We start from the raw sequence: 23,593 nt of genomic DNA, 5'->3' as shown, positions 1-23,593 counted from the left end.
TGTACTATTAATGAAGTTTCAAACTTCACTCCTCATCTTTGTGTGTTTGGCCTGTCCACTTCTCTCCCTGTGTTTCTAGTAAACATGTTGAAGAATCACGCATGATAAAGATACATTTTAATTTTCTACCATTTCAAGTTCACTCATGTTGAGCAGGCTTTTCTATTTTTTTTTTTTTAATCTGTTTATTGAACTTTCACAATAATAACAGGATACAGATACAGGAAAATCGTGAAAAAAAAAATTTTCACCCCACCCCCCAAAGGAAAAAAAACAAAGTGAAATAAATACACTATAATAATGATTAAAAATAAATAAAATAAAAATAAAATAGAACAAAACATATTGTAATATAATGTCGAGCATAGTGTCTCGAGTGTAGAATATATGTTGGAGCATTAGAGTTTAGACATTTCAACCATTTATCAAATGTATACATATACATCCACAAACAAAACCTTACAGATATAAAGTATATACACAGAGCAGGCTTTTCTTATTGCACCCATTAAAAACGGCTCTAAACGGCTTCCACAAGCCATCAGACAATATGTGCATTTGATTTGTGATCGTCTGTTCCAATGAATCGCATTGTTTGACATAATAGGATTTATTAGCTTGTTCAAGCAATAGCGCCACTGTGTGGAGAACGGGTGGTGGCGCTATGTTCTGCTACTGTTCCATAAGCTCATAACGAATTTGTATTGGTTTTATTACCAAAGTAACAAAACACCTGCCTCACTTAAAAACAGCTATTTACCTTCTGCTCTCTCGGGTTTTTATTATTATTAATATTAATTTGATAGTGATTAATGTGGGTTTTGTTATGCGATTTTTTTTTTTAGTCTTCATTTTATCTAAACCAAAAAAATGAACCGCCGCTCATTGTCACCACACGAGCGCGCAGTGCTGTGGTGCGCGCGCACCTGACACCTGTCACACTGTGACGAGTTTGTGGCTCCTCTGATGCACGAGAGCAGAGCAGATCTTCACGAGCGCGGGGAAACACACACACACACCACCGAAGCTGGATCAAGCCGTCAGAAACCCTCCAAACTTCCACTGGGCCGGGCCAGCAGGCCAGCAACCCCCGATCTGGACCGATGTGCTGGCCGAGATGTCTCGACACATTTATATTAGGAATAAGATCGGCGAGGGAATCCAAGCGCCTATATTTCAGGTGACCATGTTAAGATTGGAGATAAGACATAATTTTTACTTGATTAATTTTGTTGGATAACTTTATAAACCCAGATAGCTAGCTATTATGATGTTTACTAGCCTGTATGAATATAATCGTTACAGTTGGTGTTTGCTAGTTATTCTCAGTAAAACTGTTTTGAATGATAAAGTAGCCTACGTTCAGTAGCCTATACTCTGAAGTACACTTTGTTTCAGTGAGTTCTGCAATTTTGTTGTTTGTATGGGGGTGTCAAGGGCACTTGAATGAATTCAAACGCAGAGACTTTTATTACTGTGAACTTTATCAAATCACATGAAATATTTGAAGCAGAAATAACTAGTTTGCTAGCATTGTTATTTGCGTATATAGAGAATTCTTTTGTCTTGATACCAACAATGAAGGAAACTCACCTAGCTCACCTGACTACATAAAGAACAACCCTAATGCAGTGAAATGAGCACACTGACCCACTTTTTGGTGGCCCTATTAAACAAACTTTAAAAAGAACAAGCTCTCTGACTATCCTCAACACTACTATAGAGCTCTAGAGACGCCTAGAAATAGAAACAAATCAGACCTGGCTAATTAATGTGTCCCTGTAGTGACTATTTTTTGTCAATCCACCCCCATCTCTCTATTTCTCTCATGCTGTCTTATTCTCCTTCTCTTTCTTGCTCTTTCAAACTTCCTGTTGTTTGTACAGCTGTATTCGTTTTCTTCCCAGGGGTAAAGAAGGGTTGATATATTCATGTAACCTCAAGCCGAATGACCGCTTTATACTTTTTTCCATTTCTACTGTTATATCAGTCCATTAATAAAATGCACAGATAATTTGCATTGATGCAAGTGGCTCTCATTACCGAATGAACTTCACTCATTAATGGTCACTAATGCACTGCACACATCACCCTCCCTCCCAATGTACAGTCTAGTCATATTTTACCTATTTCTAATTGATTTCTGTGCAAAACTCAGTCTATATTTCCGTCTAAAATTATTATTTATGTATTGTAAGTGTTTTATAACCTTGATAGGATCTCAGCAGGCAAAATAAGTAATATTTGGCTATTAATTTCAATACGGATCCTGCTGCTTATTCTGATTAATTCATTTCAAATATCAAAAATATGATTCCATTAACACTTATGCTAATTTTATATTCTCAAAAGTAAAGGTTTGAGAAATGGTCAACCATGTCTGAAGCAATTCATTCATGATTTCATCATTGCTCCCTCTACAGGTGAACAGGGGAACGTATTCAAGGCGTAGTCGACTGAAGAGGTCTGATGGCAGCACCACCTCCACCAGTTTTATCCTGAGACAGGTAAAGAAATGGCCCATTTCTGAAAGTGATCAAGCACAGTTGTCAGAGTCAATCTGGATCAATTAAAAATTGACTCGCCCCTTTTTAGGCTTAATGACATTATTACCTCTAGACCAGTCAGACACATCTAAAACGTCACATTCTATGTCCTTATTTGTAGCTTTGTTCAGATAGGCTTACCAGATGTGGTGTGATGCTTGAATTGTGTCTGCTAAAACCTTTTTCTTCCGCTCTAATCACCACGAAAGGTGTAACTTGATATAATTTATTAATGGACCTGTGATAACATAAACTAACAATGAACAGATGTATTTTTATTAACTAACAAAGATTTCTATATACTGTAACATATCTGTTGCTTATTGTTAGTTAATGGTAGATAATTCATTAACTAACGCTAACTAATGGATACTTATTGTAAAATGTTAGAATAATTTCTAACTATAATCTGTTGTTAACCTTTTAATTATTTTACACACACACACACACACACACACACACACACACACACACACACACACATATATACATATATATATATACTGCCCTACAAAGGCAAAAGACCTTAACTTGCTAGAGTGTGAAACTGAGAAAAATGACTTTAAAGTTTTTTACTTGTCCAGCCAAATTAATGCAACCAATTTATTTGCTATGCTCAGTAACAGAAAAAAAGAATGCTAGACATAGCATAATTGCTTTGACTTGAATGAAATAGCCTAATCTAAAAGAACGACTTGTGGATTTATGTGAACGCCAGCAAGCAGGCATGCTCAGAAATGCGTGTGGATTAAACATTTCTGACGACGTTCAGCGCCATGGATTGATTTTATCGGGTTACAAGAAAAGGTAGGATATGGATTTAATTGCGAACTGTTAGGCTACTGATTTTATAATTGATCACGCTACATGCTATAGCATTCGAGTACACACGCATCCAATTAGAAGTGACAGCCTGGTGAATAATCTGCATTACAAAAACGAAAAGAAAAAAAAGAAATCTTTATTCATGATTATGTATTGCTAAGGTGTCTAGTCTTTACAGTGCTTTGTTATATGGAGTATGCTTTGTTTGGTAGATCGCGATCTAATTCGTTTGTCTACACCGTAATTTAAATGTGTCAGATAAAGGATGTATTCAATGTCCCAAAAATATCTATAACTCATTTTCAACAAAAATCGAAGTTAAGGTCTTTTGCCTTTGCACGGCAGTATATATATATATATATATATATATATATATATTAGTGCTGTCAAACAATTAATCACGATTAATTGCATCCAAATGAAAGGTTTTTGTTTACATAATGTGTATTATGTATATACAAATACAAACACATGTATGTATATACACTGAACAAAATTATAAACGCAACACTTTTGTTTTTTCCCCCCATTTTTCATGAGCTGAACTCGAAGATCTAAGACTTTTTCTATGTACACAAAAGGCCTATTTCTCTCAAATATTGTTCACAAATCTGTTTAAATCTGTGTTAGTGAGCACTTCTCCTTTGCCGAGATACTCCATCCACCTCACAGGTGTGGCATATCAAGATGCTGATTAGACAGCATGATTATTGCACAGGTGTGCCTTAGGCTGGCCACAATAAAAGGCCACTCTAAAATGTGCAGTTTTACTGTGTTGGGGGGGTCCGAAAACCAGTCAGTATCTGGTGTGACCACCATTTGCCTCACGCAGTGCAACACATCTCCTTCGCATAGAGTTGATCAGGTTGTTGATTGTGGCCTGTGGAATGTTGGTCCACTCCTCTTGTGGAGGAACTGGAACACACTGTCGTATACGCCGATCCAGAGCATCCCAAACATGCTCAATGGGTGACGTGTCTGGTGAGTATGCTGGCCATGCAAGAACTGGGATGTTTTCAGCTTCCAGGAATTGTGTACAGATCCTTGCAACATGGGGCCGTGCATTATCATGCTGCAACATGAGGTGATGGTCGTGGATGACACAACAATGGGCCTCAGGATCTCATCACGGTATCTCTGTGCATTCAAAATGCCATCAATAAAATGCACCTGTGTTCGTTGTCCATAACATACGCCTGCCCATACCATAACCCCACCGCCACCATGGGCCACTTGATCCACAATGCTGACATCAGAAAATCGCTCACCCACACAACACCATACACACTGTCTGCCATCTGCCCTGTACAGTGAAGAGAACACCTCTCCAAAGTGCCAGACGCCATCAAATGTGAGCATTTGCCCACTCAAGTCAATTACGACAACGAACTGCAGTCAGGCCGAGACCCCGATGAGGATGACGAGCATGCAGATGAGCTTCCCTGAGACGGTTTCTGACAGTTTGTGCAGAAATTTGGTTATGCAAACCGATTGTTGCAGCAGCTGTCCGGGTGGCTGGTCTCAGACGATCTTGGAGGTGAAGATGCTGGATGTGGAGGTCCTGGGCTGGTGTGGTTACACGTGGTCTGCGGTTGTGAGGCCGGTTGGATGTACTGCCAAATTCTCTGAAACGCCTTTGGAGACGGCTTATGGTAGAGAAATGAACATTCAATTCACGGGCAACAGCTCTGGTGGACATTCCTGCAGTCAGCATGCCAATTGCACGCTCCCTCAAAACTTGCGACATCTGTGGCATTGTGCTGTGTGATAAAACTGCACATTTTAGAGTGGCCTTTTATTGTGGGCTGCCTAAGGCACACCTGTGCAATAATCATGCTGTCTAATCAGCATCTTGATATGCCACACTTGTGAGGTGGATGGAGTATCTCGGCAAAGGAGAAGTGCTCACTAACACAGATTTGTGAACAATATTTGAAAGAAATAGGCCATTTGTGTACATAGAAAAAGAGTTCAGCTCATGAAAAATGGGGGCAAAAACAAAAGTGTTGCGTTTATAATTTTGTTCAGTGTATTTAAGAAAAATTTTATGTTTATATGTTCAGTATATTTATATATAATATAAAATGTAAGAATATAAATATATACATGTAAATATTTTCAAAATATTTACTGTGTGTGTATTTATGTATACATAGTAAATATACACAGTACACTTACATATGTAAACAAAAACTTTATTTTGGATGCGATTAATCGTTTGACAGCATATATATATATATATATATATATATATATATATATATATATATATATATATATATATATATATATATATATATATGTATGTGTATATGTATGTATTACATATACATAGAGAGAGAGAGAGAGAGAGAGAGGTTGGATTAAAAAAGTTAGAAAGTATGTTAATAAAAGTGGAAATGAAACTTAAATTATATTTATTATAATTTATTATATCAATATATATATATATATATATATATATATATATATATATATAATTTATTTGTTTATATATTTATACTATTTACAAAAACATATTAAAATTTTATTCATGTCATGTTAAAATTTGGTATGATTTAAAATAGTGAGAATGTATATTCAAAGTGACAAAGTGTCAGAATAATATTTGGTCCCAAATTTTTGTAAATTTTTTCCGGTAGTCCACTGTATGAAGAATTTTAGGTTATAATATGTCACAGTTTACTTCATTTTGCTATCCTCACTATAGTGTCCTGCACCCACTAGTAAAATATCGGTAACACTTTACAATAAGGTTCATTAGTTAACATTAGTTAACAACATTAGTAAACATGAACTAAGAATGAACAATACTTCTGCAGCATTTATTAATCTTAGTTAATGTTACTTTCAGCATTTACTAATGCATTATTAAAATCACGAGTTGTGCTTGTTAACATTAGTTAATGCACTGTGAACTAACATGAATAATCAATGAACAACTATATTTTCATTAACTAACATTAACAAAGATTAATAAATAGTGTAATACATGCATTGTTCATTGTTTGTTCATGTTAGTTAATACATTAACTAATGTTAACAAATGACACCTTATTGTAAAGTGTTACCAAAATATCTGATGTCTAAATAATTTTTGGTTTGACTCTCTCTCTCTTTCTCTCTCTCTCTCTCTCTCTCTCTCTATATATATATATATATATATATATACACACACACACACACATTTATGTATTTGCAGAATATTTGTTTTAATTTATTCATGTTGTGTTAAAATTTGTAAAAATTTAAATATGTATGATTGTAAAGAAAATGTTTTTGACGGGAAAAATAAAACAAACAGCATTTAAAAAGCATTTAATCAGCAAATAAAATGAAGAAAAGAGCATCACGGCAAATAAAGGGGAACATCCTGGAGAAAAAACTGACTGTACATGCGAATGAAATGACAGACGGAAAGAGAGAATGAAAGAGGCAGAGGGAGGCTCTCTCTCTCTCTCTCTCTCTCATCAGCGCTCACAGTCAAGGAGAACACACGTCAGCAGCTGCTCTGACTGGAAGGCTGCTCGGCCAATCAGCACGCAGCTGGTCAACTGTGTCATCAGCCTGAGATTGAGGAAGGGTTCTCTCTCTCTCTTTCTCTCTAACCCCTCTCTCTCTCTCTGATGCGGGGAGCAGCGCCGTGCCGTGTGTGTGTGTGAGTGTGTTGCTGAGAGATGATGAAACGTCCGCGTCAGTGAGCCTTTGGGAAGCTTCTCCCTGCCTGAGGATGTGAGAGAATTGGAGGCTGAACGAGGGATCCACTCCATCCTGCAGGCCGAGCCGTCTGCACAGGCCTGCTTTCCCTCTTTCTCTCTCTCCATCCACTCTTTCTCGTGAGGCTTCTCTCACCCTTTTTTCTCTTCTTGTTCTTCCTCTGTGGAGCAAGGGGATCGTCATCCCCCCCATCGATTCTTTTTTGTGGTGGTGGCTCCCTCCTTCTCTTCCTCCTCCTCCTCTTCCTCCCCCTCTCTCTCCATCACCACCACCACCTCCTCCTCTCTTTTTTTTTCTCTATTCTTCAAGAGGACTTCTTTAGAATAGCAAACCTCCATGTATGACAATTTGTACCTGCATGGATTTGAAGACTCGGAGGCGGTGAGTTATTTTTCTCGCGATCGGAATTGGCTACGGCTATATATAGTGTTTTCCCACTGGCTATATGTGTGTGTGTGCGTGTGCGCGTGAGCGCGCTCTTGTGTGCGTGTGTGTGTGTGCGCGTGTGCGCGTGTGCGTGCTGAACACTGGCTCAGCTGTGCTGCACATACAGGGCCTGTGAGACTCAGTGTACCATGATTTTCTAAGATGCAGCCCACCGATCTCCGTGGGTGTACTATTGGGAGATGCTCATCAGAGGCTTGTGTGTGTATGTCTTTCAGTATGTGTTGTTAATAGCACAGATTCCCATTGAAAAGTGACTCCTATTCCATACGGTGCGTTTAAAGAACGCTACAGCAGAAAAAAAAAGCACGTCTCTCATTCATTTTTCAGTTGGAGTTTTTTTTCAGGATTATAATATGTGGCTTTCTGTTCTTTGTAGGACCTACCTGATCTCTTTAAGGTTGAATTTGTTTAGGGTGTTATCATATAGGTGAAATTGTAAAGCTTCATTTACTGTCTGGCTGTTAAAGGGGCAGAGCCGTTTCTTGCTGATGTGTAGAATGTAATGAGTCACATGGCTTAGGTGCCCCACTTGAATGCCTCAAAATTAAATTGAGCCAGAAGTCTGGAAAAGCTATCAGGGATTGTGTGTGTATAAGTTAGAGGCCCTTAGAACCCACTGTAATTCTCTTCAGATGTGTTCATTTCGATGTTCTGTATGTACAGAGACCATTTATTCAAGATCATAATCCATAATCAGGTTCCTGTGCTTTTGAGGATGAACATATGGTATGTCATGTTGTTTTTATATTTAATCAGTATTAACATTTAAGATTAAGTATGGCACATAAAATCATTTCAAATATGAATCAGCAAGCATTATATTTAAGACACTTTGTTTAATGATATTAACAAATGTACATTCCATCTAAAAGTTGTTTAACTATGTAGTCTGTGTTCAAACACCGGCTTCAAAAAATTTCACGCAGAAATTGCTAATAAATTTTTCAATTATTTACAAAGAAATGGCAAGTAACACACAGAGTTAAATGTGAAATTTTGAAGTAGAAAGACTGAAATAGTATTTTCTTGCAAAACATTTATAAATTTATATTTACTTACTAATAAAATACAGATGCATTTGAACCACATTCATTGCACTCTGCCTTGCAAGTCCAGTGAAATTGTGGATGTAAAGCTTCTAAGCTAAATAAAAACTTCATTTAGTTAATGAGAAAATATCTGTTTGACTTCATTTTGGGCCATTGTCTGTCTTTATGACATTATATATGAATCTTTAAAGGCCCTACAAAGTCATTCTTCAGCAAAAAGACCGTTATCTCGTCAAAATCAAGGATGAAAGCCATTCATTTGAATTTTCGTTTTTTTGCTCACGATCATCACTTCTGCGGTGAAAGATAAGCAAACTTGTGCATTTTTTGTTTCCCGAATCAGGCGTTTTGTGATTAGACTCACCGGCCTCAATTGGGTCCCTGCTGAAGTAAGCTTGTGCGGAGCGGCTGCCTTCAGGGAAAAAGTGTTTCGCCATAGGCAGTGTGCTGAAATTTTTTAGCCGACTGCAAGGCTTTTTCACTCTCTCTCTGCCTCTCTCTCTAATGCGATATTGACCCGATCATTCTTTTCACTGACTTGAGCTAATGTTGTTTCCAAATTGGATTAACAGAATACAGCTTCCTAGCTTCACTTCACTTTGAGCAGATCTCTCATTAATTAGAGGACGATGTATTTGCTGGTTGGATCTTCTTTATTATCTTAAAAGGGGAAAGTGTGAATACCTTACGGTATATGTTTTTGAGCTGATAGAGATCAGGTGCTGCTCTCTTGACCGTGATGGAGCCGTCTGAGGACTTTATGGAGATTTCAGGTGAAAATGTTCAGATTGTGTATTGTGAAGTTTTTCATGGTCCTGAGAAACAAGCAGTGAAGGTATGTATGCTTAAAGGAAACTAGATATGTTGATGCTTGATGAGTTTTTCAGGGCTTTTTTTAAGAAGTATTTGTACTGTAAATTAAGTCTTTTTACTATTTGGAGTAGTTAATGAACTTTTCTCACAACTAATAGATGATAGAGACTAAGAAGGAGACGCACTGAAATGAATGGATGGCAGAAAAGGGTGCTGGAAGCTCATAATTACACACATTTATAGTTTTTGTTTTAAGATAATTGGTTTCGATACAGTTGCAGATGATTTTTAAGATATGCAAGTTTCATAGCCTGTTACTCTATTTTAGGATTCGGTATTTTTATATTTGTCTCGGACAGTGACGGATACCTCAAGGTGAGAATCCGAATCAGATGCCTTTTGATTCTGTATATGAAAATATGTGATGACTGATGTTTATCCATAAAATGCTGGGTAACATTTTACATGATCATATTCATGTTATACATAATAACAAAGTTTAATTAAAAATTACATATGAAACAAATGTAAATTAATACATAGTTTATTATCATAGTATCTGTTGTTTTTAAAGACTGTGTAATGTCGACTGTGAACAAAAGGAGCTTACCTGAAGTCACCTTCAGCTCACAGGTGTATGTTTCTGTTTGCTTAAGAAGCATGTATCTCTATGGCTCTAGTAATAGAGGTACAGGTGTTTTTTTTGCTGACCTGTGTTTGCAGCGGTCTGAATAGCAAAACATGAGTATCACAGACGTAATGAAAATCCAGCAGACCAGACCAATGTGAATAATGACCAAGGAAGATGGTCCAAGTGCATTGTAAAAAAAAAAAAAAAAGTACTAAAATCTGATTTAACCTTTATAAAAAGATAAATAATGAGCTGAATAGTAGTATACAGAAGGTGCACGGTGTTGTAAAAAAACAAAACACCATCATGGTAATACACATGACACTAAAATAATGCAATAAATGTTCATTTAACAGCATACGATGTAACATTAAACCCTAATGTGCATAACTGACAAGAAAAATAAAAAATTCGTATTTTTTCACTATATAGAGTAAGGAAACTTACCTTTAATCAACGAACAGGTTTTTACCATAGCATATTTACATTCTTTTACCATTAAAATTATGATTATGTTTTACTTAGTCTACTTCAAGGTTGTGCAAGGTTTCTTGAACCCGAAACAGTCATTATTCAATTTTGCATGATGATTTTTTTGCCCTAATTCTGACCTGTGAGATTAAACAGTTCTTGATTCTCCACCTTTAAGACTTCTATATGTAAATTTCCTCAGTTATGCTTTGTTCCACATAGTGGGATATTTCAGTCTGCCATTCATCGGGGAGTGCCAAGAATTTGAATACCGAATAAATATTGACATGCCAGAGGTCATATGTTTATGTGCTGAAATTTCGCAGTTTTAGTAACTCTTCTAACTGGACCGAGCAAGAAAAATGCCATTTTTTTTGACTCGCCTCCTTTAAAAGCCGTGACAAGACTGCATGCATGTAAGTAATGTAGTATGTGCTATCTATTCGCAGGGTTCAGCTGATTCCTACACTAGCAGGCCATCTGATTCAGATGTGTCGTTGGAGGAGGAGAGGCCGGAGGGGGGTAGTCAGGGCCGGCAGGAGCGAGAACAACAGGCTACACTGCAGCTGGAGAGGGCAAAGGTCAGAGCAGACACAAACCACACTTACTACATATTAATAAAGTATATGTAGCTTATCATATTCAACACATACTTCAGTATACAGTGCTTATTTACTGGTATGTAGCAGGTTACATTTGATTTTAAGATCATGAGCATAATAGCCTTATACATTCTGATATAAATGATTATTTTTGCAGTAATAAAGAGATAATGTTTCTGTTAATCTTATTTGATATTATATTAGTGTTTATTTATTAAAAATGTACATATGTCTGTTTTTTGAAATCTCATTTTACTGTTTACTTTTAAGATGCACATGAGCTGAGTATAGAAATTTTACAACAGTTATTTTTCCTAATTGTTTTTATTATTATTAAAGCATAAATGAAAAATTCCGGTAACACTTTACTTTAAAGCCTTTATGTATAATGCATTATAAAAGTAGTTTTAATGCATTAATTATGCCTTGTAATGCACCTTATAATGCATTTTAAAATCTCATGAATAACTGTAATCATTATAACACTTATCAGTTCATTGTTACACTATGCATTTTTTTTTTTTACATTCAAAATACATCAACTTCCAGGCCAAAGCGGTGGCCTTTGCCGTAAAAACAAATGTCAGTTACTGTGGTGCGCTGGATGAAGATGTGCCTGTGCCAGGAACTGCCATCTCATTTGATGCGAAAGACTTCCTGCACATCAAAGAGGTACTGTGGCCTGCTGGCCCATTAGTGAACAGGTCACTGCTGATTCAGAATCACTGATGACTTTGAATACAGAAAAATGCTAAGAGGGGATAAAGTTTTTCCCAGCTTTTATTTCTTTTGTGCTTTTCTGTGCTCCATATGCAGAAGTTTAATAATGACTGGTGGATTGGGAGGCTGGTGAAAGAAGGCTGTGAGATTGGTTTTATCCCCAGTCCCCTGAAGCTGGAGAATATCAGAGCACAGCTGGAACTGAAGAAAAGCCGTGTACAAGGGTAAGCAGACAGAGAACATATTTACCTAGGTGAATGGAGCATTTGATTTTCCACAGCCTCTTAGTCCTTAATATTCTGTCTGTTTATCAACCCGACAATGAAATCTTGGATAGTTTTCCAAAAATGTGCACTACTACATATTTCTAGGCTCATTTTCATGTGTTATACAATCTTTGATCCATTAATAAAAAGTTGTTTTTGATGACATTTCCATGTGTAGAAAACCAAATGCTCTATAGTTGCTATTCCATAGATACAACAGATACTATAGCTTGTTGATAATATTAAAGGGATAGTTCACCCAAAAATGAAAATTCTGTCACCATTTACTCACCCTCAAGTAGTTCCAAACCTGTATGAATTTCTTTGTTCTGCCGAACACAAAGGAAGATATTTTGAAGAAAGTTTGTAACCAGGCTGTTTTGGGGCACCATTGACTTCCATAGTAGGAAAGAAAAATACTAAAGAAGTCAATGGTGCCCCAGAACTGCTCTGTTTCCCACATTCTTCAAAATATCTTCCTTTGTGTTCAGCAGAACAAACACATTCATACAGGTTTGGAACTACTTGAGGGTGAGTAAATGATGACAGAATTTTCATTTTTGGGTGAACTATCCCTTTAAGTCGTCTTATAGGATGCAGTAGAAATTTTGAAAAAGCTTTGGAAAGATCCATTCTGAAATGAAATAAGGGTGGTGGGTTTCAAGAATAGAGATGGCATTATAAAGAAAATTGACTTTTGGATCAGTAAATCTGTGAGCATGGCATTGCTTGAAGTTAGAGGAAGTCCCAGGTTAAACCCAGAATGTATGGTGGGTTTGCATTTTTTAGTTTCATTCCAGATCTGAATTTTCACCCTTTGTTGTTTTTGTTTTTTTTCTCTAGTTGCCTGTTACTTTATGTAATCAGGACTGTTATCTTGGCCAGAAACATTATGACTTGAATTTGACCCCGGATTGTACGTGTATCACAGTTCACTGTACTTTCACTGCTGCTCATAATCATCATGTCTTAGCTACAGAAATGCAGAACCAGAGCCAGACTTTTGAGTATCGACGTAAAGTCCAGTCTACAGTGCAGTTTATTCTGGCCAAGAACCATCCGCTTAAACTGACTGTCTGAAAAAGTAAAGCATCCATGTGTTTTTTGTGTTTTGTTTTGTTTTGTTTTGTGTGACATTTAAAGACAGAAAAAAAAATATTAACTGATACAAGAATAAAAGAGAGGGTAACAAAACAGTAATTAGATATTGGTGCCACAGTCTCTGCAAGCAATTGTAGAACTGGCACTGAAGAAATACATTTTATGGTAAGAATTATTAATAAATATAGATTGTTTTTCGTGGACATAAAATAAACAGAATATACAGTTGTGCACAAGGATATATTTTTATAGTGTCTCAGCTGAATATCTTTCAAAGATTCAGTGCTATTAACTTCGCAAACTTTGTTCATTGTAGCTGCCTGGTACTACACTATATAAACAAGCTTCTTTTTTTACAAGGTAGATTATAAAAATGTTTGCAACTACTAGGAAACCAATAAGATTTGAGCTTGCAATTTTGGAGAGTTCTTGTCATATTAGTAATATTCATCAAATGGTCTATGGGTCTGAGGCTGAGACTACCAGATGAGAGACCCAGTATCAAATTATGAGACAATTTACTTGAAACTTGAAATGATCCAAAAATACAGAATTTTGAGATTGTTTGATATTTGATTTGTTGAAAACTGGGTAAGTTAGGTGACACCAGTTCGCAGTTTGAAATCGGATGACTGACTCTCAAACCCAGGTGACTATCGATAACAATTCTACATGCAGCATCAATTCATGGACATTGACATAGAATCAGTGTGGGTCGGACCAGGTTTTGTGCATTAGCTATTAGAGATTATAGTATTAAATATAGAGATTTAGAGAGTAGTCCGCTCGTGTGTATAGACACAATGACTAAAAATGTTCTATCTCTGTCTCTGTTTGTCTGCTCATTTCTTTAGTAAGTCCAGTGGAAGCTCCTCCTCCAGTTTGGGGGATGTGATGTCATCAGGTGAGCCAATGAGCTGTTGGGGGTGGGGCTTTATGAGATGGGGGTGGGGTTACAGGTGTCTCCCCGAAAAAACGGAATCGTAGGCAATTCATCAGTGGATGATTTTACTTCAACACTGTCCTGCGTAAGGCTAAAGATCAAACGAGCAGCTTGTTGTGAGCATGGGGCAGTGGACCATGAATGACTTGAATGGCTTTCTCACATTTGAAGAACTTGATGATACTTTATTCTGACTTCCCTTCTTTTTCCTCTTTTTACAGGCAAGCAGAAACAGAAAGTGGTAAGTGTGTCTACAGGATGGAAGAATCGTCACCTAACCGTCCTGTCCAGTCATTGAAGAGATATATTTCTGCCACCGCTGTCCTAAAAACAAATTTGTATCTACACTCATTCTTCAAAACGACACTCATTGTGACGTACTTTGACTATGCTGTGCTTTGTTATTTACCTGCGATCTCATCTGCAGACTGAACATGTGGCTCCCTATGATGTTGTGCCTTCCATGAGGCCTGTGGTGCTGGTTGGTCCATCACTTAAAGGATATGAGGTGGGTTGTCTCAAATAATGCAGAGGCGTATCATCGTCAAAACTGGGTTCTGGGTTTTCTGACAGAAAAACGCTTTTGTCAGAGAACGATCTGGAGAGGTTTTACAGGTGAATCAGCGAGTTCATCATAAAATAACATCGAACTGAAAATTCCTTCTTCAAGGCCATAGAGCTGGCGTTCTTTGTTTATGACTGGCTGCGTGTCTGTGTGTGCGCATTTTGGGTTATTGATACCAGCAAAATATAATATCTATTCCAGTCTCTTCACACAGAGAAAACAAAAACATACTCCCCCTCTCCGCCGTTCCGTTACCACGGCAACAACCTTCCGGGGTCCAAGAGACGTCAGTGCTAGAAAGTAGAGCACGGTTTGAAATTAGAAAGACACAGAAAAGGGAGAGAAGAACAGGAGCATTGATGGAGGGAAGGAATCGGTGAGAGAAAAAATGAAGGCACGCGAGAGACAAAGACAAGGCAAGACAGTGAAGCAGAGAAAGTAAATAAAGAAAACAAGCTCCTTTGCAGTTTATAGGGCGTAACTAGATACAGATTTGATTTTTATTTTATTGTTTTGTAAGGATTTCATTTATTTATGCAGCTGCTTGGTATATAAATTACAGTAAGGCTTGTTTTATTGATAATAAGTAAGTTTATGACTTGATGAGGCAGGAGTATTGTCCTTAAAATTAAATTTAATCTTTAGCTCTGCCTTGCTCCCTACAGGTGCAATAAGTGACCAGTATGGAACGATATATGTGACCAATTTGGAATGTAATTAATAGAGTACAACAATCAAGTTCCAGAAGTAAATCCCATTCATTTTCTCAATGGGGAACAATAACTCATAAACCTTTAAAGACAGACTTACTGTGAGCAGCGAGGTTGTTAATCGATGATATATGCTTTTCTTCAAGACCTCAGCCCACATTATTTCAACTGACAGAAGAATTCCTGGTGAATTCTTTTTAGAAATATAAATAATTAGTTGTATATGTTTGTTTTTAACTCCGTTATGTCCTTTGCAATGCCTCGTGGCATTCCCTGATTAAAGGCTAAGCTAAGTTTGTAACTTAAAGGTTAAGTTTGTAATGTTGTGATTCTCCTTGTAGCAGCTTGGTTTGGTTCATTGCTTATAACTCTTAAAGAAAGACATTTTTAAACTGCCTAAGAAAAATGAACGGGAAAAGTACATCCGGAAAGTTTGGCTTTGACATGTTGCTAAGCAGTGATGGGAATAGCGGCGTTATAAATAAACGGCGTTACTAACGGCGTTATTTTTTTCAGTAACGAGTAATCAAACGAATTACTGTTTTCCCCGTTACAACGCCGTTACCGTTACTTACAATAAAATGTGGCGTTACTATATTATATTATTAGAATTAATTTTTTCAGTTCATCTGAATGGATGCGCTGTGTATTTGACGTACCATAAACTCTAGTGTGAAGCGCACGACTCGCCGTCGCTTTCTCTCACATACACGCACGCAAAGAAAGATACAGAGCGAGAGAGTCTTTCATAACATGCAGAATTGACGCGCTACATGTAAACGATATTCTTTGTTGTATTTTCCTGTCAAAATAACGGAGCTCCTTCGGAATTCTTCAGCTTTTGGGAACTGCCGGTTTCTCTGGTAGTGGGCGGAACTAATGCGCAAACGACAATCTCATTGGCTGGCGCTCACCTATTATCGTCCGTGTTATGATTTCAGCAAATCAATTCGAGCAGATAACGTGATTTAATATTCATGAACCCAGCTGCTCATTAATCCTTAGTGCGTTTTATATTGATGACAAATATGCATTCATACTTGGTTATTCTAATTACTAAAGTTCTATCATCGTATAATATTAAATTATTATATTATAATGCTTGACTGACTGATACTAAGTTTCAGTATACTGTAGATTAATGTGCAATGTTTTATAATAATAATTTATTATTTTTAGTGTCCATTTCATTAATTTAACATTTTTAATATTGGGGGCATCCAAAGGTATTTGACATTTGAATATTTTTTTTTTAAAGTAATGCAATAGTTACTTTCCCTGGTAATTAGTTACTTTTATAATGATGTAACTCAGTTACTAACTCAGTTACTATTTGTGAGAAGTAACTAGTAACTATAACTAATTACTTTTTTAAAGTAACGTGCCCAACACTGTTGCTAAGGTACAGCACAATACCCCAATAAGCATAAACATAAATATTGTTTTAGAATAGATCAAATATTATTGTTTAAATATGAATTCATCATGTAAATTGATATAAATACACACTATTAACCACATTTTAGTCATTCTAAATCACATTCAAATACACTTTATCTCTTTTGTACAGGTCACTGATATGATGCAGAAAGCTCTTTTTGACTTCTTGAAACACCGGTTTGATGGCAGGTAAGTAACAAAAGTGGTTTGTAGATGATTACACTGTCGTTTCATCATGTTCCTGCACAACACAGAAATTTATAATATAGACTAATTTGTTATAAAGAAGACAGGGTGGCTTATATGTTATAATGAAAGATTTTCACTGCAGCTAACTACAGGTAATATATTTATTGTCCTAGGATAACTATCACGCGTGTGACAGCAGATATCTCACTGGCAAAGAGATCCGTGCTTAACAATCCCAGCAAGAGAGCCATTATTGAACGCTCAAATACCAGATCCAGCCTTGGTAAGACACAGAGAGAGCCAAAACATGCCTCACAGAGAGTTATTAAAAATAAATATTCCAGGTTAAATTCAAGTTCTGTCGCCAGTATCTGAGACATGTAATCAGCTGCCATAGAAAATAATTTTGACTTGTTCGTCAGTTTATAAATTCAAGGAAAAATACAGTAATGTATTACGAAGTCAGTGGTTCTAAGTGTAAGTGTACTGGAAGGTTTAAAAGAAAACAAATGTGGCACTGTATTTTTAATGTACCTACATAAATTCCTATGTTGAGAAAAATTGGTGTAAATAGCCACATTAAGTTTTTTTAGAATTTTTTTTAGAAATTAGTAACCTTTTTTTGGAAACTGGTTGTATTTAACCTAGAATATTCCTTTGATCTGACATAATACCAATAGAATATCAAAATCAGTCACTTCCAAGTCCTGATTGTTTTTGTTTTATTAGTGTGTGAACTGTAGACTGATAACTCTTTGTGTGATATACATGTACAGCTGAGGTACAGAGCGAGATTGAGCGCATATTTGAACTAGCTCGCTCGCTCCAGCTGGTTGTGTTGGACGCAGACACCATCAACCATCCTGCTCAGCTGATGAAGACTTCACTAGCACCCATTATCGTCCATGTCAAAGTGTCCTCGCCAAAGGTGTGACATTCAGAAACACTCGTGTCATGGTTTTTGTGTTTCATTAGAGAAAGACCAATCAAAATCTGATTGATCTTGCCTTGTAACCAACTCTTCTGTCCTGTAGGTCCTCCAGCGGCTGATCAAATCTAGAGGAAAGTCACAGAGTAAACACCTCAATGTACAGCTCGTAGCCGCAGATAAACTAGCACAGTGTCCTCCGGTGCGTCTTCTCGTACATGCAAACATCAACACACCTGTGAAAGAAAACTACAGAATTTCTTCCAGTTTTGTGCACATTTAACATAGTCTTATGTGTTTGTGTGTGGTATGGCTGTGCATATGTGTTCCTCTTTAATAGGAGATGTTTGACATCATCTTGGATGAGAATCAATTGGAAGACGCGTGTGAGCACCTGGCTGAGTATCTTGAGGCGTACTGGAAGGCAACCCACACCTCCAGCAGTACCCCACTCAACCCTCTGCTGGGCAGAAACCTCGGCCCCGCTGCCCTGGCCCCTTACACTACGTCTGCCATATCTGGCTTGCAGGTGTGCAATCTCACACACACACACACACACTCACTCACACTCCACATATATAGGTATTTATAAGGTGTTTATAGACTTTTCAATCAAGTCAAGTCACCTTTATTTATAACCTTTAAGTTGTATTTATTCAAAATAGAAATCTTTTGTAACAATGCAAGTTTTACTATCTTTATTATCATAAAAACATACTGACCCCAAACTGAACGGTAGTGTATATTGTTATTAAAAAATTCTGTTTTGAATAAATGCTTTTTTAACTTTCCAACACTGATATTAAATCAGCTTATTAGAATGATTTCTGAAGGATCGTGTGACACTGAAGACTGGAGTAATGGCTGATGAATATTCAGCTTTTCCATCACTGGAATAAATTCTATTTTAAAGTATATTAAAATAGAAAAAAATGTAATAATATATCACAATATTACTTTTTTACTGTATTTTTATCAAATACATGCAGCCTTGTTGAGCATAAGACACTAAAAACATCAAAAATCTTGCTGATCCCAAACATTTGAATGGTTTGAATTGAACACTTTTTTTTTAAAGAAGTCTCTTATGCTCATCAAGGCTTCATTTGTTTGAATGGTTCAAACTGTAATATTGTCAAATATAATTATTTTTTAATAACTGTTTTTAGAGGTCGACCGATTCATCGGTTTTGCCGATTAATCGGCACCGATAGTTGATTGCCACAACTATCGGTTATCGGCAAAAATCCAGGCCGATAGTTTTCCGGTTTGCAACCGTTGCTGGAGTGGCTGAGAAGGGTCCGCTGGCATTATACAGTACGAGAGCGGCCTCTAGAGGCGGAAATCACTGACAGCACGTGTTGTTTATTTTGACACGTGACACCGCGCTGCACAGAGCGGGAAACTCCAGACGCATTTAAATACAGCCGACAGAAAAGCCTGCCGGAACAGAGCGCCATTCACATAGTTTTCTATTAAATTACATTATATTTGTCCCAAATCGTTGTGAATGTATAATGACTTCACCCTAGGCTATAAATTATGTATTGTGCATTTTTCAGCAAAACGTTTGTCTTTCTGTGGCTCTAATAAAGTCTGTATGCTTCATATAGAGCTGTAATAGATCGCGCGTTCTCTTTCCGCTTGCTCTGTTTTTTTAAACACCGAACTTCAAACTCATTTATGCCACCTTGTTCATTCTTGAAGCAAACTTATGTCCGTTTGGTGATTAAATAAATTGTTTTAGACTGCTACTTGATTTGAACGCAAAGCGTCTGGTGTGTGTGTGTGTGTGTGTGTGTGTGTGTGTGTGTGTGTGATACCTCTGAGTTCTCCTAGACGCAGCGCTGCGCTTTTGCCCGGTGTGACTAACTTTTTTTTTTTTTTTGGATTAGATAATTATCAAGTGTTAAAAAATAAAAGCAAATAAAGTGTGTGAGTACACACATAATATCCATATGTATGTAATTTTAATGCTATGGCCTTGTGTAGATATTTAAAGATGGCCATCTTCAAACATGACTGCTGAAATTAAACGGTAACACTTAACAATAAGAGTCCATTCGTAGCATTAATGAAAACTGTAGAAGTATTGTTCCTTGTTAGAGTTTGTTCATTTCAACATTCACTATTAGCTACTAATAGGCTACATTTTTTAATTTTAAAGTTTCTTCTTTTAACATTAGCAAACTATGAAATAACTTTAATGATCAATATAGTAAATAATAATATTTTTTATTCATTTACAAAGTATGGTTCAGTACTGTTGCTGCTTTTTTTTTTAAATAGTAAAGCACTAGCTCTCTTTCAGTATCTATTTTGAAAACTATCGGTTGATTAATCGGTATCGGCCAGTGTGGTCCAACCTAGCTATCGGTATCGGTAAAATCCACTATCGGTCGACCTCTGACTGTTTTCTGTTTTTATTTAATTTAAATTTAAATATATTCCTGTGATGGCAAAGCTGAATTTTCAGCAATATTTAATGAAAAGAAAGTTCAAAAGAATAGCATTTATTTGAAATAGAAATTTTTTGTAACATTACAAATGTCGTTACTGTTTCTTTTGATCAATTTAATGCATTCTTGCTAAATAAATGTATTATTTTTTTATACACACTTTATTTTAAGGTCCAATTCTCGCTATTAACAAACCATTAAGTACGACTTTTGCCTCAATAAACTCCTAATTTGCTGCTTAGTTGTTAAGTTTAAGTATTGGTTAGGATTAGGGATGTAGAATATGGTCATGCAGAACATGTGCTTTATAAGTACTAATAAACAACAAATATGTTAAAAATAGGCAAGCTTATAAGCAAGTAGTTAATAGTGAGAATTGGTCCCTATACTAAAATGTTACCAAAAAAAACAGTAGTGCTTTTATTAAAACTAGTGCAGGCTCTTACTTTATGTGGTACTTATACATCAGAACCAACAGGGGCAAAAAACACGGCATGCCAACCACACCGGGGACCACTCCACCCCCAACGAACGGCGCAACCTGATGACCTCAGACGAGAACTACCACAACGAACGAGCACACAAGGGACGGAACCGTGGCTCCTCAGGCTCGCAGCACGGTGGCAGCGGTCGAGACCACCACTACATGGAGGAGCAGCAGGGCTACCAGGACCCCTACCAGGACACCTACAAGCCCCACCGCAACCGCAGTTCCCCAGGCAGCTACAGCCAGGACTCACGACACCGGCTCTGAGCCACCCTGCCCCGTTTCGTCCTCCAAGCCTGAGCCACAGAGCCACCGAGCCAAGATGGCTTCTGTCCAGAATTGTATACATCTTCCATTACATTTTCGTTTTGTTAGGGTCTCTTGAGCTACAAAGCAGAAACTGTTTAACCCCTCCTGAACCTTCGCCATCTGACCAAAGCCTGCATTTCCGTCTGCTTATACAAGGCTCATCGTGTCCGCCTGGGAAAAGGGAACCTTTCGACATGAAACGTTACAGTGGTTATGCTTTCACATGTTAATATGCTTGTTGATTTTTTTTTAGTTTTTTGTCGATTGTGTTGCAAAAGGGCAGGTTTTACTTCTACAAAGCAACCATTTAACTTCAAAACCGAATGATTGGTTGGTCCTTAAAAGCAAATATTCTGTGAAGCTAGCAATGGCCGAGAATCAGAGAGTTGTAAAGCGTGTATACAGGATCCCTGAAAACTGAACAAGGATCTCAGTTAGTCTTTATGTCATTATTGCCAGCATGTTACCTGACCGCATGCTTCCCCTTGTCATTAGTGCATAACTTGAGCGGACATAGGATGATGCTGTGATCATTGCCCATAAGCAGGCCCCCGAGAAAGTGGCTGACAAACTGGAACATTTCAATAACGCAACTCAAACCTACTGCCAGCTGTCTTTTCTTACAGAAATGGAATCTTAAATACCATGATCTTGGAGTTTTCCAAAGCCTCGAAATCCTAGGTGGTGGAATTTCCACATAACTTCTGCCGTAAACAGCAGGAATCTTAGATTCAGCCACAGCCAGCCAATCATTTGTGCAGGTTAGCTTGGTGCACTGCATTCTAGCCCATGGACTCATTTCTTGCCAGGCATTATTTTCTAGTTAGGAAGACAGCTTAAAGTGATGCATAACATAGGAATGCTGAACAAAAGTGTTGCTGTGATCTAGTCCTCAGTAGAGTTTAGCAAGCATTGACATCTTATGATTAGTTTTCATCATTTAAAAGCTGAAATTAAGGCACTTTTGGTACATTGTAATTTAAATAGCTCTCAAGGGTGCTTGGTGTCTATTAAAAAAAAAAAAATTCTCAGCACTACATGTAACTCTAGGATGAACAGGTCAATTTAGTTCTGATACTTTAGGAGTGATTGGCACCCTGCGCTCCACCCTGCCAACTGGAGCTGCCACATCTCAAAAGCTACAGACTAAACCCGACCCCTAAAGTGTCGTTCTTTTACTTATACGTTTTCAGTGCAAAAGGGACTGGCAGAGGACAAGTAGATCCTCAACATATGGAAGCAGTTCAGACCTGAACCTGAAACTTACAGACCCAAAGCCTTGGCAAACCATGGATTTCCTCGCCTGCATATTCTCGCCTTATTGATTTATGCTAGTTTGTGCATTTTCAAAAGAATACATTTTAAAGAAAAAAATCAACTCGGACCGCAACGAGTACTTTCTGTATGCATTTGTCTATGAGCATGCTTCTCTGTTAATTATATAATGAGGATGAATGAACATGAGGAATTTGGCAGTCGATGTCCATTTGACTAAACAAAAAAATTCATCTCTGAATTTGCTGCCTGAGACAATCAGATGGAACTTCTCTGTAAAACCGGAACGTTGTTCATCCCTTCCCATCATCCTGCCCTCTCCCGTTTCACAGCAGCTTCATCTGAGCTCCAGATAAAAGAATAAAAATGTGTCCATTTTTCCTTTTTTTGTGAAAGTTGAAAATTTAAAGAAGGAAATGCAAAATTGCAAAAATGCATGCATATCATTTTAATTTATAACAAATTTGAAAGAAAACATGTTTTATGGAATATAATTGTGTAAAAGGCAAATCTAGCAGTATTTAAGTTCTTTTACAAAAAAGAAAAGAAGAAAAAATAAATGGTCATTTTGAAACTGTGTCATATTTATTTATTCATTACAGACTTGTTGGAGCCATTGGTTCATTGGCATTACATTAAGACCATGATCACGCCACAGTAAGATGGATGTGATTAAAACAGGTGCATTTTGAAAAGCTGATTTAAAAGTAAATTTCTGTGTGATTTTAAATGTCAAAAAAGATTGCATTATACCATCTCAAGCTATGCAATGTAAAATTTTACAGGGCTCACACTCAAACCAGTTTGTTAGAAAAGCAATTTAATGCTGATACTTGTACAAAGAGCCATGTTTCCATCAACAAATGTTTACTGTACAAAATCATGGTAACAGGGTTAACAGAAATAGATATTCCCTTAGCCTCACAGACCTCATGAAAATGAATAAAAAGGCAAAGAACGTTACTACGATTTTGTTAGTGTGACTACAATGTAACGGTATAAAAAAATAGAGCAGAACAGCCTGTAATAAAACAAAGCTGCCATCTATTAAAAAGCTAATGCAATTACACTGCTGAAGGACACAAGAGATACGCCCTAAA

The 23,593-nt window shown here is 37.0% G+C and overlaps 1 protein-coding gene across 3 annotated transcripts; it reads left to right on the top strand.

Annotated features, from left to right (window-relative positions):
• The first annotated feature begins 887 nt into the window (after positions 1-887).
• cacnb4b (calcium channel, voltage-dependent, beta 4b subunit) lies at positions 888-23,067 on the top strand. 3 transcript variants are annotated; one of them, XM_058779363.1, is made up of 14 exons: positions 888-1,180; positions 2,424-2,507; positions 10,949-11,080; positions 11,651-11,773; positions 11,918-12,045; positions 14,043-14,092; positions 14,353-14,372; positions 14,559-14,639; positions 16,977-17,035; positions 17,209-17,318; positions 17,812-17,963; positions 18,070-18,165; positions 18,304-18,492; positions 20,892-23,067. In XM_058779363.1, exons 1-14 carry the CDS (start codon positions 1,118-1,120, stop codon positions 21,174-21,176), a joined length of 1,572 nt encoding a protein of 523 aa, XP_058635346.1. In that variant the 5' UTR covers positions 888-1,117; the 3' UTR covers positions 21,177-23,067. The 3 variants fall into 3 exon arrangements, with proteins under 3 accessions (XP_058635346.1, XP_058635347.1, XP_058635348.1); XM_058779364.1 differs by lacking the exon at positions 14,043-14,092 and having other exon boundaries at positions 889-1,180; positions 14,354-14,372; XM_058779365.1 differs by lacking the exons at positions 888-1,180; positions 2,424-2,507 and adding an exon at positions 6,956-7,469.
• The last annotated feature ends 526 nt before the right edge of the window (positions 23,068-23,593 follow it).

The sequence above is a fragment of the Onychostoma macrolepis genome, chromosome 06 (genome assembly GCF_012432095.1).
Source record: "Onychostoma macrolepis isolate SWU-2019 chromosome 06, ASM1243209v1, whole genome shotgun sequence".
Classification (NCBI taxonomy): domain Eukaryota; kingdom Metazoa; phylum Chordata; class Actinopteri; order Cypriniformes; family Cyprinidae; genus Onychostoma; species Onychostoma macrolepis.
This window is presented reverse-complemented; position numbering and strand designations above follow the sequence as displayed.

Coding starts and splice junctions, on each gene's coding strand:
- cacnb4b (XM_058779363.1), top strand. CDS start 1,118: ATGTCTCGACACATTTATATTAGGAATAAGATCGGCGAGGGAATCCAA. Junction 14,093..14,352: donor GGGGGATGTGATGTCATCAG/GTGAGCCAATGA, acceptor CTCTTTTTACAG/GCAAGCAGAAACAGAAAGTG. Junction 17,319..17,811: donor AAATACCAGATCCAGCCTTG/GTAAGACACAGA, acceptor ATACATGTACAG/CTGAGGTACAGAGCGAGATT.